Source organism: Zea mays, chromosome 7, assembly GCF_902167145.1.
Source record: "Zea mays cultivar B73 chromosome 7, Zm-B73-REFERENCE-NAM-5.0, whole genome shotgun sequence".
In the NCBI taxonomy this organism is placed as follows: Eukaryota; Viridiplantae; Streptophyta; class Magnoliopsida; order Poales; family Poaceae; genus Zea; species Zea mays.
The window spans coordinates 102,955,476-102,972,251 of NC_050102.1; the positions used below are offsets into that span (position 1 = coordinate 102,955,476).

The window sequence follows — 16,776 nt, forward strand, 5'->3', positions numbered from 1 at the left end:
ATTTTGTTGACAAAGAAGAAGGAACAATCGCCGGTCTTGGTGACCGTTGGAGAGAGGGAAAGGGGTTGAAAAAGACCCGTCCTTAGTGGACTCCTCAACGGGGATTAGGTTCTTGGTGAACCGAACCTCGGTAAAACAAATCACCAGTGTCACTTGTGTTTATTGCTTGTGATTTGTTTGTCTTCTCACTCTCTAAGTTCTCTTGTACTATTCTTTATTGATAATGCTTTGTGTTGCTTCGGGTTAAATTCCCATATATAGTAGCAACGCCTTGCAAGAAAGAACTTGCATTTTTCCTCTTTGTATCTAAGCCCTCTTGCTTCATTCTCCATAAATATCTAAGCCCTTTTGATAATTCTGCATTCTTCGAAATCAATACTCTTTGCAAGCAAATGACTTAGTTTTATACTCTGATAATTGTTTATCTTGTTCTAACCGCTAATCGAGGGATCAAGTTCGGGTTTAAAGTTATAATTTTCAGGTTTTGTCTATTCACCCTCCTCTACACGACTTTCATCACTGGTTAGCATGCTTGGTATATTTCACTGTTGCCAATTTTACTTTTAGTATTAAGCCATAAAGGTGATGCCGGATGAACGTTGAAACATGTGTTTTATACAGTAGAGATGATGGCATCCATCTATCCAAGTCACTTACAAAGATCCGTATGTCATAATTTTGTGGCGTCGTGACTTGTAGATTTGGCGTTGTATGTCATGGTGTCGACCTTGGGTCGAATAATATTTTCACTGAAGATGTAAATCTACAATTTTGAAACTAAAATTTTGAAAAGGAATAGTAAAAAAATGTTTGGTATGTCTCGCAGCGATCGTGGCGGAAGCGCACGGCATCGGGCGTGTTTGGTTCGGCTTTTTTCTGACTAGCTTTTCTGAAAAGCTGGCTGTGGGGAAAAGCTGGCTGTTGGGAAAAGCTGGTGGTTAGAATTTAGGTGTTTGGTTCGCCAGCTGTGCAGAAAAGTTGTTCGTGAGAATCTACATGTTTAGATAATCAGATTCTCATATTGCAGATTATGTTCGAACAAACGATAAAATGAAACCCATAACGAACAAAAGGTCATTACACAATAATTAGTGGAGTTGATTAAATCATAAGTACCGTTACAATGACATACTTAACTACGACACTAATGCATTAGCAATTGCATCTCAAAAAGCACTCATGTCTAACTCATCAGATGTGCTACTACTACTCTCACCTAAAGGTACATCATGACTGATGCTATTAGGACCTAGTTCATCAAAGTCTCTATCGTGTAGAGCACTCTCTCTAATGAAGTTATGCAAAGTCATACAAGCAATAATTATCTTGGATTGTTTGGTAAGCGAAAAAGAAGGGAGACTTAATAGAACTCTCCACTTCATTTTAAGCACCCCAAACGATCGCTCTATAACATTGCGTAGCGAAGAGTGTGCATAGTTGAATACTTCTTTGCTCCCAATAGGTTGCCTCGCATTTTGTCATTCAGAAATGTGGTACTTCTGTCCCTTATAAGGTGCAAGGTAGCCCTTTTCTATTTGGGTAGCCTGAATCGACAAGATAGTATTTACCTGCACAAACATGAAATACAAAAGTTAAATACTTAAGCCATTATTTCATAGCATATGACAAAAAAATACAACATATTTATATACCTTCTGGTGGCTGCGAGAACCTGTCCGCATAAGTTATCAAAGTATCTTGTAATACTCTAGTGTCGTGTACGGATCCTGGCCATCCTGTGACAACAAATGTGAACTTCATATCGAAGTCACAAACGGCCATTACATTCTGTGATGCGTAACCGTGCCGTCCAATATATTTCGCTTGCTCCGAAGCCAAGACTGCCGCTGGAAAGTGACTACCATCAATTGCTCCTATGCAATCCTTGAAGTGTGGCCAAAATCTCGCCTCTCGCAAACGAGGATGAATCTCAATGAAATATGGGTCTTTGGGCTTAATTATGTCAGATGACATCTTAAACAGTGCATCAAGGACTTCACTAAACTTGCGACTAATTGTTTCCAAGGAGTGACCAAATTTATTCCTTATTTGCCTAAATGACTGTGGACCCCCACATGCCCACAAGAAAATGCCAAGAGCTTCCATAGTACTGACACCCCGGCTTGGAAGCAGACCATAATTGTCCACCAATGTGTCATGCAATCGTCTAAAAACAGTTCGTCGCATGCGAAACATATTGAAACAGTCGTTACTATTCTCCAATGTTCTCTCCACCCATTGAATACCACTTTCAACCAATGTTCTTCTAGGAACCTGACTGAAAGTCCTGCCCCAAATGTCTACAGCATATATAGCAACCACCAATTCTGCATCTGTGTCATCCATTTCATTATCATATGTGTGTGCAGCAGGGTCACACATATGCATGCACACAAACAACAGACACATATTCATATGTAACCACAGTTTATAAGTCTCATAGTAATGTACAACCACAGTTTACAAGCCACATATATTCATGTTTGAAAGGAGACAGAAAGTTCACAGATTCACATTGTTCACAAGCTGACAACTCTGATTATTGAAATACAAGTTCAACTCGAATATCTCGAAAATTGTTTCAAAGGGAAAATGAAGCGTACGACAAGTTTATGTTCTAAGACGACAATCCTCATAACAATGAAACGACAAGACTCATAAAACAGACTGAAACAACCATAGTACTAAACATAAGCCTCTGTTGTCGGACGACCAGCATCTAAGTGCACTTTTTAAGATCTATCTCGTAAGCATTGCGAAGCCAAGCGATCCTTCCTTCTTTTGTCTGCAGTGTTGCAAAAACATCTCTATACTTTTTCTCAATCAATAGATGAGTGGCAAACAAATGTAGTTGGCTGCCTTCTGGTGATCCATCATCGATAACTTGTTGCAACTGCGCCTTTACCTCAACGCGAACTGGGTCATTGTCAGCAGAGGTAATGGACTTGTTAGTGGTCATTGAACGCGACTCAAAAGCCTCCACTAGTCTTTTCATGTACTCTTCCCTCGAATCTTTTTTCTTCTTTGGTTTAGGAGAATCATGCCGCATCTTACGCTTCCCAGTCAGATTTGTGCATGGGTCAGGTGTGCTGTTTTCACCCCCACCTAAAGTGGCTTCAAAATGATCATCAGATGATGAATTAGCATCCTCGATGCCAGGAACCAGGGTTCTTTCATTTGTGCAGACAATGGGTCCAAACATAACCTTTAGCTCGTCCTCATTCTCTAGGGGGGCTATTTTGAACATAATACAACCTGGCATTGCCTACACCAACATGGTAGTTCCTAGTTTGAGATGGCCAATACTATTGTTAGTCTACAAAAAAAGATCTACTTACTTCATTTTGCTTGGCCCACCACTCATCTGGCGCACTGATTGAACCAGTATGAGGGTCTCGACCAAGACCTGTAGCCCTTTCATTAAGAGTTTTCCACTGGGTGAACATTCTCTTCAACGAATCCCACCTATTCTTCATTTGATCCCTTGTGTAAGTGCGACCAGTGCGTTCCTTAAACTTTCTTATGAGGTTAGCATACCCTTCGGTGTTTAGGAATTGTTGTGGCATGTTCCGTGCATTGACCTCTTCTACACATATTTCTGTGTAAATTTTTGTTGCTCTACTATCCCACTTAGCAATCACTTTGCCAGACTTGTCCATCTAGTGCGAAAGAGTGTACACGATTCATATTACGTATTGAAGTTCAGTTACTACGACAACAAATAGAACAGGAAACTGACCATAATAAAAGTAGTACCATAAGCACTCACATTCGTTTGCCATAATTACATATAGGGACTGACGAAATAAAAGTGCTGCTGAACACATAAGCACAAGGAACAGTTTAGAAAGTCGCAAGGACCAAAAGCCTGATCTATCCCAGTCACACTAACACCTGACTCTAACATTATCCAACTTAAACTTCATTGTCACTAAACGATGGCATTTGGTCGGAGTCATATTCAAGACCCCAGAAGTTTTCGAAGTGCTCAGCAAAGTCCCAATCCGGACTAAGGAACTCGTCAGCAGGGGGTGGTGAGGACAAGGCTGACGGTTCGTAGCTGCTTTCACCAGGGTTGTTTACGTTGTTCACGTTGTCCAAATTCTCTTGCAACACCAGAGAGTCTTGCTCAAGCATGCAAGCAATGTCCTCCAATGCTACACGTAATTTGGTAGCCTCAAATGAGGTCAACCCGCGTCCTGGACGGATTGTTTCACGAGCTACGGAAAATATCTTGTCCGCAATCTCTTGCATCCTTCCAATTGCCTTGTCGGCTATGGAGTCTGTTGAATCCATCTGATGTGGGATTTAGTTGGTTAGTGTACTAGACAAGGGGACTATCTACTAACTTCCATGTTATGACATGAATTGCGTGGAAACATGGACAAACTCAGGTGGTACCAACTAACATTCAGGTACTGACATAGACAAACTTTGAAATAAACCCAGATAAAAAATGAGCGATAAAACACATCTATGCTCAAACTTTTGTAACTAACAAATACATATTGCTAATACCTTTCCTTCAGGGGATCTTGGAACCGAACAGGAAGGACCGAGTTGATGGGAAAATCTGAAGTATACATTACACAACAAAATCGTTAGTACGTCGGTCGAAACAAAAATATGTAGTGAATAAACTGGACATGGGGACATTGTACTTAAATCCAGTAAGTGAAACTAATTACTACCTCGGCTGCTAACATACAAATGTATGATTCAATTAACAAAGACACAAATCTAGGCTTGAATACAGGGGGGATACGTAACCACTGCAGAGGAGATTGTGAGACGGGGCGGGATGGAGGATACAATCGGTTGGTAACAAACAAATTTACATGGGGGACAATCGGATCCGTACTAGGTTGAGACGAGAGATATCCAAACGACGGCGTCGGCAGAGGAGATTGTGAGAGGGGCGGGATGGAGGAGAGGAAAGTACCTGCGAAGACGACGAGAGGCGCTGTTGGCACGACTCGCAGCTTGACGATCCGCGGTCAAACCCCTAGAGAACTGAAAGGGTCACGGAACCTTCGAAACGAACTCCGCGGAAGAGAGTGTCGCCATGAATGAGAGGTGCTTACCTGCGAAGACGACGAGCGCGGCGGCGAGATATGCGATGGGGGATAGGACGAGCGCCGCGGGCGTCGCGAATGAGGTCGGCTTTCGGCCAAGGACGAGCGCGGGGGATGTGACGGGGAGGAGAGCGGCGGCGGCGAGTTGCGTCGGGGACGAGAGCGTGCGGGTTGCGAACCCTAGGCAAATGTGAGCGGCTTTCTGCGGACGCGGCGTGAGGTCGGCTTATGGCGTCGCGTAGGCGTCTGGCTTCTCGTCGAAGCGCGGCGCGCAAAAGCGGATCAAGAATTTAGGCGTTTGAGAGCCGCTTCGGCTTCTGGCGGCCAGAATCCGGCCAGAAGCTGAACCAAACGGCACCATCATATGACTCGGTGCGGGAGGGAGTGAGGTGTCCGCATGAGCGACGGGACACGTGCCCCCACCGCCGTGCAGACGTCCTGCCTCCACGCTGCTCACTCCAGGGTCCGCACCGCACCGTCACAGTCTCGCACAGCGTGTCAGCAAACCTGATGAGCACTGAACGGATAGGTTCACCCAGATTCCCTGCCGAAAGAGACCCGCTCTCGCAAGCCATGAATGCTCACACGAGACGGCACGGATTTATTTGCTTCTTGCTTTTTTTTCAATCGTCAAAAAATTCCAAATAAAGAACGGAAAAAAAATGAAACCCGCGGCATCCTTTCTCGGACCAGTAAACTCTAGAGAAAACACCCCGGCCGATTGACTTCGGACCTGTTTGCTTGGCTTCTAAAATATACTAAGCTATAATTTTGGTTGCCATTTAGTTCGCTATCAAAACCTGTAGATTTTTCATATTCAACTTGCCAAATCGAAGACAATTTTTTTATCCAATATTTACTTACCAATTTTTTGGCATGAAAAAATTTTGGCCGTGAACCCAACAAGTCCATCGACGGAAAAGAAAACGAGGCGACGCGCGGGAGGGAAAAGGAGTGGCCAGCGAACGGGGAAGAAGTGGAAGAGGGGCGCTGTCGGAGAAGGTGAGCAGTGCGTGGACGGCAGCGGCAGCGGCAGCTTTGCTTCGCTTTGGCCTGGCTCGCCGCTCCCTTGTTCATTCCTCGTCGTCGCCTCGCCGGACCGGGAGTAGGTATTAAAAAGCTAATCCAATTTTACTACGGATCGAGTACCATTATTTATCCGACGAAAAGGGTTGCGGGGCGGGGCAAGAAATATCATTTCTACTTGGCGGTTTCTTCTGGCGCCACTTCAACCCTCTCCGTCTCCCTCCTCCTGACGTCGTTATCCGGACGAGCAGCGAGGAGGAGAAAGATCCCCCTCCCCCACTCCCTCCTTTTCCTCCCCTCCCCTGCGTCCCCGTCCCCGTCCCCGTCCCGTCTCCTCCCCCGCCGCGGTGCGGAATACGGGCTAGATTAATCAGTCAGCGCTCATGATCCGGAGGAGCGAAGGCCGCAACCAGCGCCGCGGGGACAAAGCCTCACGTGCTCGGGTGTCACGACCCTTGGCCAGCGGTAGAGACCACCGCGACGTGAGACGCAAGACAAGCAGAGAAGAACAGAGATAAGTGGTTGGGTGGTTTCAACAGATTCGATTCCTTTCTGATTTTGCCTGTCTGGCTCAAAGCACCGAGTACAATATTTATACGCACACCAACAACTCCCTGGTCTATTATTTACGGCCCAAGATGGCACTAATACGGCTTAACAGCCCACAACTCCATTACAGACTCCATTAACAACGAAATAGAAATGCCTGGCCGACTGACCTCGGTCCACCAGTCTTCGCGCCACTCCATCTCCCGCAGATCCACTTCAGTCCGCGTCTTCAGTCATGACATCTCCCCGGGCCTCAGATAACGCTTGTCCCCAAGCGTTTGCCTCTGGAAACCGTGCCCTGGCCACTGCATAATCCTCCCATGTTGCAGCTTCCTTAGGTACCCCACTCCATTTCACCAGCACTTGAACAATAGCTCGATTGCCCTTTCTCACCATCCTTCGATCAAGGACCTGCTCTGGCTCCATACCCCCTTGAGACAAATCCACCGCAGGAGGTAGCTCTGAGAAAACTGGAGAATAACAGGGCAGGAATGGCTTCAGTTGTGACACATGAAAAACCGGATGTACTTGTGCATCCCCAGGTAATTCGAGCTTGTATGCCACCTCCCCAATCCTTGATATCACCTTGAAAGGACCAAAGTACTTAAATGCCAATTTAGGACAGGATCGGTTCACCACAGTCTTTTGTGCATAAGGTTGTAACTTCAGCAAAACCAGATCGCCCACTTGAAATTCCCTGGGAGTTCTGCCCTTGTCAGCATACTGCTTCATGCGAAGCTGAGCTCGTGCTAACTGCTCCTTTAGCATGACTGAAAATGCATTCCTTTCAGCAAACCAGTCAGCTATCTCCCTATCTTCCATGCCCAGCGTTTTTGGTGCAACAAGCAATGGTGCTTCATAGCCATACAACACCTTGAAGGGCGTACATCCCAGCACCGAATGATATGTAGTATTATACCAGTACTCAGCTAAAGCGAGCCAGCTCTTCCACTTGTTAGGTTGGTCATGTACAGCACACCTGAGATACATTTCCAAGCACTGATTCACTCGCTCACTCTGACCATCCGTTTGAGGGTGATATGCAGTGGACATCAGCAACTTCACTCCCATAAGTTGGAATAGATTTTTCCAAAAGGCACTGGTGAAAACCTTGTCTCTGTCAGACACTATAGATCTGGGAACCCCATGCAACTTCACCACATTCTCGAGAAATACTTGGGCAACTCCTTTAGCAGTAAAGGGGTGCTTTAGAGGAAGGAAATGACTGTATTTCGAGAATCTATCCACCACTACCAGAATGGTATCAAACCCCTCAGACTTTGGTAACCCTTCTATGAAATCCATAGTCACATCTTCCCAAATACCTTGCGGAACTGGTAAAGGCTGTAGCAGCCCTGCGGGGTGCACCCTCTCAGCCTTGGCCTTTTGACAGATTGCACATTGCTGCACATACTGTGTCACATCATTTTTTAAACCCTTCCACCAGAACACCTTCTTTACCCTCTGATATGTTGCTTGAATTCCAGAGTGCCCTCCAACTGCACTATCATGCAGTGCTGCAATTAGTTTAGTGCGCAGAGCTGAGTTGCACCCAATCCAGATCCGGTTTGCTTTTCTGATAATACCTTGCTGCAAAGAAAACCCCTGTTCATCCGGGCTCTGAATTAACAGTTGAGTGATCAATTGCTGTGCATCCTCATCTGTGGCATACGAGTTCACTACTTCTTGAATCCATATAGGCTGAATTTCAGAGAGAACAGACAACCCCATCATATGCTCCACCCTTGATAATGCATCCGCCACTACATTCTCTGTGCCCTTTTTATACACCACCTGAAACTGCAAGCCCATAAGCTTGGTCATGGCTTTCTTCTGCAGATCAGACTGTAACTGCTGATCTCCAAGATAAGTCAGAGATTTGTGATCTGTTTTAATCACAAAGGCACCCCTCTGCAAATATTGTCTCCACCTGTCCACTGCTAGGATCAGAGCCAAAAACTCCTTCTCATAAATTGAAAGGTGTTTGTTCTTCTCACCCAATGCCTTGCTGATGAAGGCTATGGGCCTGCCTTGTTGCATCAGAACAGCCCCCAATCCTATATCTGAAGCATCAGTTTCTACCGTAAATGGCAAATCAAATCTTGGTAAAGCCAGAACTGGAGTAGAGGCCATAGCTTGTTTCAAGTTTTCAAAAGCTATCTGAGCTTCTTCTGACCATGCAAACCCTTGCTGTTTTTGCAACAGCCTTGTGAGAGGTTTAGCCAACAACCCATAGTTCTTCACAAATCTTCTATAGTAACCTGTAAGGCCAAGAAATCCCCTAAGCTCAGTGACATTCCTGGGCTGGGGCCAGTTCAACATTACTTCAGTTTTACTAGGGTCAGTTGATACCCCTTCTCTTGAAATCACATGCCCCAGATACTTCAATTCAGATTTCATAAATGTACATTTCTTCATTTTCAAATAAAACTGATGTTCTCTCAACTTATCCAAAACCAGTCTAATATGTTGCAAGTGAGCCTCCAAACTGGAACTGTAAATGAGTATGTCATCGAGAAAAACCATCACAAATTTTCTGAGGAAACTCTGCAATATTGAATTCATGGCACACTGAAAGCTAGCTGGAGCATTGGTGAGCCCAAATGGCATCACCCTGAACTGATAATGACCATGGTGTGTCTTAAAAGCAGTTTTGAACTCATCCTCAGCCCCCATTCGGATCTGGTGATACCCTGAGGTCATGTCGAGACTTGTGAAAAATTTAGTTCCAGCTAATTCATCCAATATCTCCTCCACCAAAGGCATTGGAAATCTGTTCTTAATTGTCATGTCATTCAATTTTCTGTAATCCACACAAAACCTCCAACTTCCATCCTTCTTTTGCACCAATAACACAGGAGAGGCAAAAGGACTCACACTAGGAACTATCAATCCCGCAGCCAATAGTTCCGACACTTGCTTTTCAATCTCAGTTTTGTGATGTGGTGAATACCTGTAGGGTCTGGAATTCACTGGTATAGAACCTGGCAAGAGTGGGATATGATGGTCATATGGTCTAGTGGGAGGCAACTGGGTGGGCACCGCAAACACATCCGCAAACTCTTCCAGAATTCCTGTTAGTGTCTCATTTCCAGCCTCATCTTCCTCTCCTTTAACCTCCTCTAGCATCACAAACACCCATACTTCATCTCCCTTCACCCACTTTTCTAACTGCAAAACAGACACCTGTTGCACCTCTCTCTTTAGGTCTGCTTCCCCTTGAAGTTTAACCTCCACCCCTTGATCACAGAAGGTTAGCACCTTGTTGATCCAGTCACAATGCATTGGGCTATGCTGTTTCAACCAGTCATACCCTAATATCACATCATAAGCCTCCAACGCCAACACCCTCATGGCAGTTCTATAAACATGCCCCCCAGCCTTCCACTTCACCTCTCTGACATTTTTTTCACACACCATGATCTCTCCATTAGCTACCTTCACCTTCACAGGAGGACAATCTTCTGTGCTCAACCCCAGTTTAGTCACCATCCTCTGACTAATAAAAGTTGTGGAACTCCCGGAGTCAATCAGCATAACCAGCACCTGATCTTGAATCAGAGATAGCACCCTCATACAACCATCACACTCTGTCCCCTTTATGGCATTCCAGGACAGCTGATGTAATCCTTCCACTATATGCTCCTCCTCCTGTTCCAGCTTCAGCAACACTTCGTCAGTTAGAACTGTGCTCATATCCTCCACTGTCAACTGATGTATTTGAGTCACTACTCGCTTGGGACATTTGGCTTGATGCCCAGGTTCAAATTTGTCTCCACATATGTAACATAGCCCATTGGCCCTTCTATAATCTCTTAACTGCCTTTCCTTATTCAATTCAGGATTCAGAATTCCACTTCTACTCCCTATTGCTTGAGTCTTGATTCCCATAACTCCCTTCTGACTTCTCATCCTATTCTTCTCGGCAATTTCCTGATATAATTGGGCTAATCTCATGGCCTTATCCACTGTCTTGGGCGTCCGGGCCATCACTTGGGACTGAATCTCAGGCTTCAAACCCCTCACATAGTGGGTCACAAACAAAGTCTCATCCAACTCCGGATTATGCAAAGTAGCTGCATATCTGATATCATTGAAAGCCTGGGAATATTCTTCTACCCCATGCTGTTGTTTCACATTGACCAGCGCTCTCATGGCATGAGGGTACTCTTCCACCCCAAACTTCTCCCTCACCGCATGGGTGAACTGCTCCCAGTCTCCCAAACCATGTTTCAGTTTATACACCTGCAGCCACTTCGACGCATTTCCCTCCATGTGCGTCGAGGCAGTGCTTGCCCAGATCCATTCGGGCACCTGATAAACTGTGAAATATTCCACACACCTATCAAACCAGATTCCTGGATCATTCCCATGGAACTTAGGAAACGACCACTTCGGTAGAGAACTGGGCCTGAACTCCCTTCCTTCACCCCATTGCTCCCTCCGTTCTCTACCTCCTTCCCTGCCGAATCCTCCGCCCCTCTCATCCCCGCGATGGACACGGTGTTCTCGCTCAGAGTTGGATTCGTTACCTTCCAAATCCTTCGCCAGCAGCTCGAGTCGAAGACGCGAGACAGTCTGCTCGGTCTCCTGCAGTTGACGAGCCATGAGCGCCCGATCCTCCTCAGCCTTCCTCTGACCGACCTCCATCGCCTCCATCTTGCCCGTCAGGCGCTCCACCGCTGTCAACATGCGCTCCCATCGCTCTTCTCCTTTCTGCTCAGCTCCCGCCATGGCTTCCAGAATCAGCCGCGTTTGCACCGACGGCTTGGTGGATGGTGCCGTGGTGCTCTCCTCCGAAGATCGATGGCTCTGATACCACTTGTCACGACCCTTGGCCAGCGGTAGAGACCACCGCGACGTGAGACGCAAGACAAGCAGAGAAGAACAGAGATAAGTGGTTGGGTGGTTTCAACAGATTCGATTCCTTTCTGATTTTGCCTGTCTGGCTCAAAGCACCGAGTACAATATTTATACGCACACCAACAACTCCCTGGTCTATTATTTACGGCCCAAGATGGCACTAATACGGCTTAACAGCCCACAACTCCATTACAGACTCCATTAACAACGAAATAGAAATGCCTGGCCGACTGACCTCGGTCCACCAGTCTTCGCGCCACTCCATCTCCCGCAGATCCACTTCAGTCCGCGTCTTCAGTCATGACATCAGATGTCATGACTGAAGACGCGGACTGAAGTGGATCTGCGGGAGATGGAGTGGCGCGAAGACTGGTGGACCGAGGTCAGTCGGCCAGGCATTTCTATTTCGTTGTTAATGGAGTCTGTAATGGAGTTGTGGGCTGTTAAGCCGTATTAGTGCCATCTTGGGCCGTAAATAATAGACCAGGGAGTTGTTGGTGTGCGTATAAATATTGTACTCGGTGCTTTGAGCCAGACAGGCAAAATCAGAAAGGAATCGAATCTGTTGAAACCACCCAACCACTTATCTCTGTTCTTCTCTGCTTGTCTTGCGTCTCACGTCGCGGTGGTCTCTACCGCTGGCCAAGGGTCGTGACATCGGGACCTCTTCTCCACCCAGTAGAGGTCTCCTTGCCTTTGCCGCGGTTCTTGCTCGTGGAGTCGTGGCCCAGGTTTCCAGGTGAGGGGAGGGTGGCAACTCGCCTTCGCCTGATTACTCTCCCTCTCTTTCTTCTTACTTCTTTATTTTTTATGTTGATGAACCCCCCTTAACCCTTGGTGTCGCACCCTTCACCTTCGGACGATCCGATCTGCCCCTGCGCGTCCTGGTTCCTGTGCGGCCGGTGAATTCGTCGTGTTACTGAAAATGAACTCGACGGGGCCCGATCAGTCATCACTCATCACTCATCAGTGCAGTGCAGCGTCCGATGTGGAGGCGGATCCGACTACCGTGCCTCGTTTGCTGCTCTCAGTTCCGGGAGCCCCGCAATCCATGTGTTTTTTTTTCTATAATAATAAGCTCTCCCCTATTAAATTTGGTAATCCATGCTTTTTATATACATATAAAAAAAAGATAATAAGTTCTCTCCTGTTGTTCTTCCCACCCTGAAATTGGCCATTAATGCTTGACTGCTTCTTGATCTACCGTGTACTTCAACGTTGCTTGCATGTCTCAACGTCTTGTATTCCTTTTTAGACAAGACACTAGCCGTCCACTTGGATTGTGTTGTGGGTATTTAACTTCCTGGTACCATCTAGACTCCTTCAACGCTAAGCAACCATTGACGATTAGAGTGATAACTCCAGCCAATAATACTTTCAACATTTCATTTCATTTGTTATATTATATCTAGTGCATCTTGTCATGTGACCAACAGTTTTTTTTTTTTTTGCAATTCTTTGTTTGTCCCTGTCCTCCTGGTGGAACAAGTGCGTACTTATCCAGTGCCAAATGATTTTTTTGTGACGCACAGGTTGGTAGCATGTGAGAGTGATGGCGGCCGCCGAAGCGAGGGCTGCCTGGCAACGTGCTGCCAACCGCTGCCTGGTCCAGGAGGATGCCAAGCGAGCTCCCAAGCTGGCATGCTGCCCACCGTCCCTGCGACCGCATGACACGAGCGATGGAAATCCTCCGAGTCCGCAAGATCTCCATGCCCCTATGTTTATGCCCATCAACTGGAACCTGATGAACTCCAGTATGCCCATGGAAACCCAGTGGTGGCTCCAGTTGCAGCCCAGCTTTGGGTGCCAGACAGCCCTTGCTAGGGAGCACCTCAACTATGTAGGTGGGGACGCCGCTAAGGGAATGGAGGGTCTAGCGCCGGTGTCTAAACTTGAGGATGTCCAAGCAAAGACTGTGGATCCTTTTGAGCCTCCGTGGATCGTTTCGACGACTCTCATGAAGCAAACGCCTGATACGGGTTCGGAAGAGTTGAAGAATCTTGCCTCCTATACCCCGGCGAGCCTCAAGTGCAAGGGAAATGCCAACAAGTGTATTTACGAGGATAAAGAGTTTACAGAGTTCAAAGCTTTTGATCCTCTGTTTCCTAACAAGCCACAAAAGGAACACTGCGAAATGCATGCCCCTTGGGAAGAAACCAAAAAATCTCAGCCATGGTGGCAAGTAGCTGATGTCGATGGTTTGGCTTCCCTTGTCGCTGAAAGAGCAATGGAAAACATTGTCAACAATGATCTGCCAAGACCCACTCAGACAGTCCGGGTTCATGGACCTCAAGTGAAGGGCCCTGAAAACAAGGATGATTATGGGATGTCTGTTGTTTCTGGGGGCCAAGAGCCAGATCCTGTACATGACACTATGGAGTGCAGCTACAGTGTTTCAAGCACCACCAATGACATGAATTCTTCTGACGGGGGACGTTGGCAGCACCACGAAAGAAATAATGTGTCCGGGTAAGTTATCTTGTTTCACAATCAATTAAACAACCACATGTCAAAAACTACAATGGTGAGTCTTGTGGTTTCCACTGGATTTTCCCTGTTTTATGTCGTTCTCACTGACGGGAAAACTAAGATGAAGCATAGTTTCCATGTACTGAATTTAAGAGAGACTATGAGCATAGTTCCCTGTTTTACGAGTTCTAGTTTGCACCTATGGTGATATCCTCCTGTTCCCTGCTGTCTATTTAAATACAAGGTCCAATTCAGTATTTTCTTTTCAATGAAAAATTAGGTGTGGTTTTATGAACTGTTGTGCATCAATCATATGACCAGATAGTAGATATCCTTTGGGTGCATCTTCCTTGGAAAGCTTTAGATGTCTTATATATGTCCATGTCTTTTTTCCTGGTCCCTGCCCATGCACTAAATATTCTCATATTCTGCAGGGATGCACGGGGTTCTTATAGTTCCACCAACAGTACACCGGGCAGCAAGCCAACATATCAGGATGCTTCTGAGAGAGCCAAGCTGCTAGATGCTCTCCGGCACTCGCAAACACGTGCTAGGGAAGCCGAGATAGCTGCCAAGAAAGCGTATGACGAGAAGGACCATGTCATCAAGCTACTGTTCCGTCAAGCCTCACACCTCTTCGCATGCAAGCAGTGGTTGAAAATGCTGCAGCTGGAAAACATATGCCTTCAGCTCAGGTTCAAAGAACACCAGATAGCAACCATGTTCCCGGACCTTCCATGGATGTTGGTGAAGGAAAAGGTAGCACCGTCTCAAGAGCACAATGAAGGGGCTAGGAAGAAAGGCAAAAGGCCAAACAGGAAAGGTGGCCTCTGCGATGCCGTTGCATTTGCTGTTGGTGTTGGTATCGTTGGTGCTGGATTGCTTCTTGGATGGACTCTTGGGTGGCTACTGCCCTAGCTGGAAGTTCCATCGACTTCCATGACCGTAAAGGTGACAGGATAAATGCCTCCTGTGCACACTAGATTGAATGGCAATACATTGCATGGCAATAGGTAAGTTCCAAGTGTGTGCTTCATGGAGAGAGAGATGGGGCAGCTTTTTGGTATTCTTCCATGATACTCTGTTGATTTGGTGATGATAGCTTGATGCCTTATGTTGGTTCATGCATATATAGGAAGGATCTGGTGTACGTACTGCCAGAAACTGGATACCTAGGTTGGTAGTGTGGGTGTGGATGCGATGGTTGTCTGTGTGCTGTACATAGGGGTCAGTGGTGGTCTGGTGGAAAGATGAAATCAGCCGACTTCAACAACACATGTGCTAGTACTGTAAATCTGTAGCTTTTATTTGCTTAATGTAGCCCGAATTGTCCTAATCCGCTTGCTGTAATGTGTGGAACGTATTTGCATGTCTTGTTTACTTCTGGTGGATATGGACCCAGTATCTATTTATCATTCTGTGGATTCAGTTTCTGTGTTCTCTTATTCTAGACTAAGAAACTGGCACTCTGATCCGTACTGCTGAAGATTCCTTTTTTTAACGTAATGGCAAGAAAGGAATTGATTTAATTTTAAGAAAAAAAACCGGACCCAAAATCTACACAGGTGCACAAGCAACCTGGACAACGGCAGTAGTACATCTTAAGTCATCGTTGTCGAGCTTAATATAAGATACCTGGACAACGGCAGTTTCACATATAAAGTACATCATAAGTCGTTGTTGTCGAGCTTAATACAAGAGACAAGCAACTTCGACTCTCCAAGACGGGCAGCATAAGACCAAAGGAAACTCGATACGTCTATAAACACCAAGACGGGCAGCATAAGACCAAAGGAAACTCGATGACGTCTATAAACACCGGCACGAAAAGTGGAAGACCGTGAAAAGTGGAAGATCGTGGTGTGCCATTGTTGTCAAGCCTCGAGACACCCTACGAGACAGCTCTAATTCTTCGCTAATGAGACTTTCAATCTAGATCATCCGCCTCACCCCTAGCGAACACCCAACCTCCGAAGCAATCCAGACCACGAAGAAGGGGTTCGCCACACACGTCATCGTTGCCGAGCCACATCCCTGACGTAGCAGCTTCGAATTCACGTTGCAAGCCCCCACCTCCACCCGCAAATCAAACACCGAGAAGCGAAAGCATCAACTGTAACACCTCGTCCAATCCTCGACCGGCGGTACTTACTCCTGGCAGCTCTCTAGGATCATATATTGTCCCCACAGACCAACACGAGTCTTTTTGTGCGCACTTTGTCCTCACTCATGCGCACCCGAGAAAACTTCTCGGTCGGTCACCCATCCTAAATTGCTCAAAGCCAAGCACGATTAACTTGGAGGTTCTTTCGAGATAGGCTTCCGAAAAAAGATACACCTTGTTTGTATGGATACACTATTAATTCTATTAAGTCTTGGACCAGGATATCACCATCCAGGGGCCAGTATATCACAATCCACCCCTTAGAAGACCGACGTCCTCGTCGGTCAACCTCAATCCAGGAACCTCCCATTTTAGCCACGTCTATGTGTCTAGTGTCGTCATATATTATGCCATGTGACCACTTCGGGCTCACATGCGCCATGTTCCATATACTCGAACCCCTAACCCACACACGCCCGTGAAACCTTAAGGGTCGGCTCTGATACCACTTGTAACACCCCGCCCAATCCCGGACCGGCGGTACTTACTCCTGGCAGCTCTCTAGGATCATATATTGTTCCTACATACCAACACGAGTCTTTTTGTGCGCACTTTATCCTCACCCATGCGCACCCAAGAAAACTTCTCGGACGGTCACTCATCCAAAATCGTTCCAAGCCAAGCACTCTT

The 16,776-nt window shown here is 46.4% G+C and overlaps 2 protein-coding genes across 4 annotated transcripts; one reads left to right on the plus strand and one right to left on the minus strand.

Moving 5' to 3' along the window:
• Positions 1 to 3,736: 3,736 nt before the first annotated feature.
• Positions 3,737 to 6,168, minus strand: LOC100383769 (uncharacterized). Its single transcript, NM_001176404.1, is given in 4 exon segments — positions 3,737 to 4,296; positions 4,519 to 4,573; positions 4,943 to 5,005; positions 5,085 to 6,168. A coding segment is annotated over 1 exon segment (381 nt). The 5' UTR covers positions 4,519 to 4,573; positions 4,943 to 5,005; positions 5,085 to 6,168; the 3' UTR covers positions 3,737 to 3,915.
• On the plus strand, positions 5,356 to 15,415 carry LOC103643056 (uncharacterized). Of its 3 annotated transcripts, none has more exons than XM_020541168.3 (3): positions 5,356 to 6,184; positions 13,046 to 13,982; positions 14,417 to 15,415. In XM_020541168.3, exons 2-3 carry the CDS (start codon positions 13,066 to 13,068, stop codon positions 14,898 to 14,900), a joined length of 1,401 nt encoding a protein of 466 aa, XP_020396757.1. In that variant the 5' UTR covers positions 5,356 to 6,184; positions 13,046 to 13,065; the 3' UTR covers positions 14,901 to 15,415. The 3 variants fall into 3 exon arrangements, with proteins under 3 accessions (XP_020396757.1, XP_035816892.1, XP_020396758.1); XM_035960999.1 differs by having other exon boundaries at positions 5,356 to 6,180; XM_020541169.2 differs by lacking the exon at positions 5,356 to 6,184 and adding an exon at positions 10,303 to 11,543 and having other exon boundaries at positions 13,044 to 13,982.
• The last annotated feature ends 1,361 nt before the right edge of the window (positions 15,416 to 16,776 follow it).

Excerpts from the sequence above, each read along its gene's own strand:
- LOC103643056 (XM_020541168.3), top strand. The coding sequence starts at position 13,066 with ATGGCGGCCGCCGAAGCGAGGGCTGCCTGGCAACGTGCTGCCAACCGC. Across the intron at positions 13,983-14,416 it reads GAAAGAAATAATGTGTCCGG|GGATGCACGGGGTTCTTATA; the intron begins GTAAGTTATCTT and ends CATATTCTGCAG.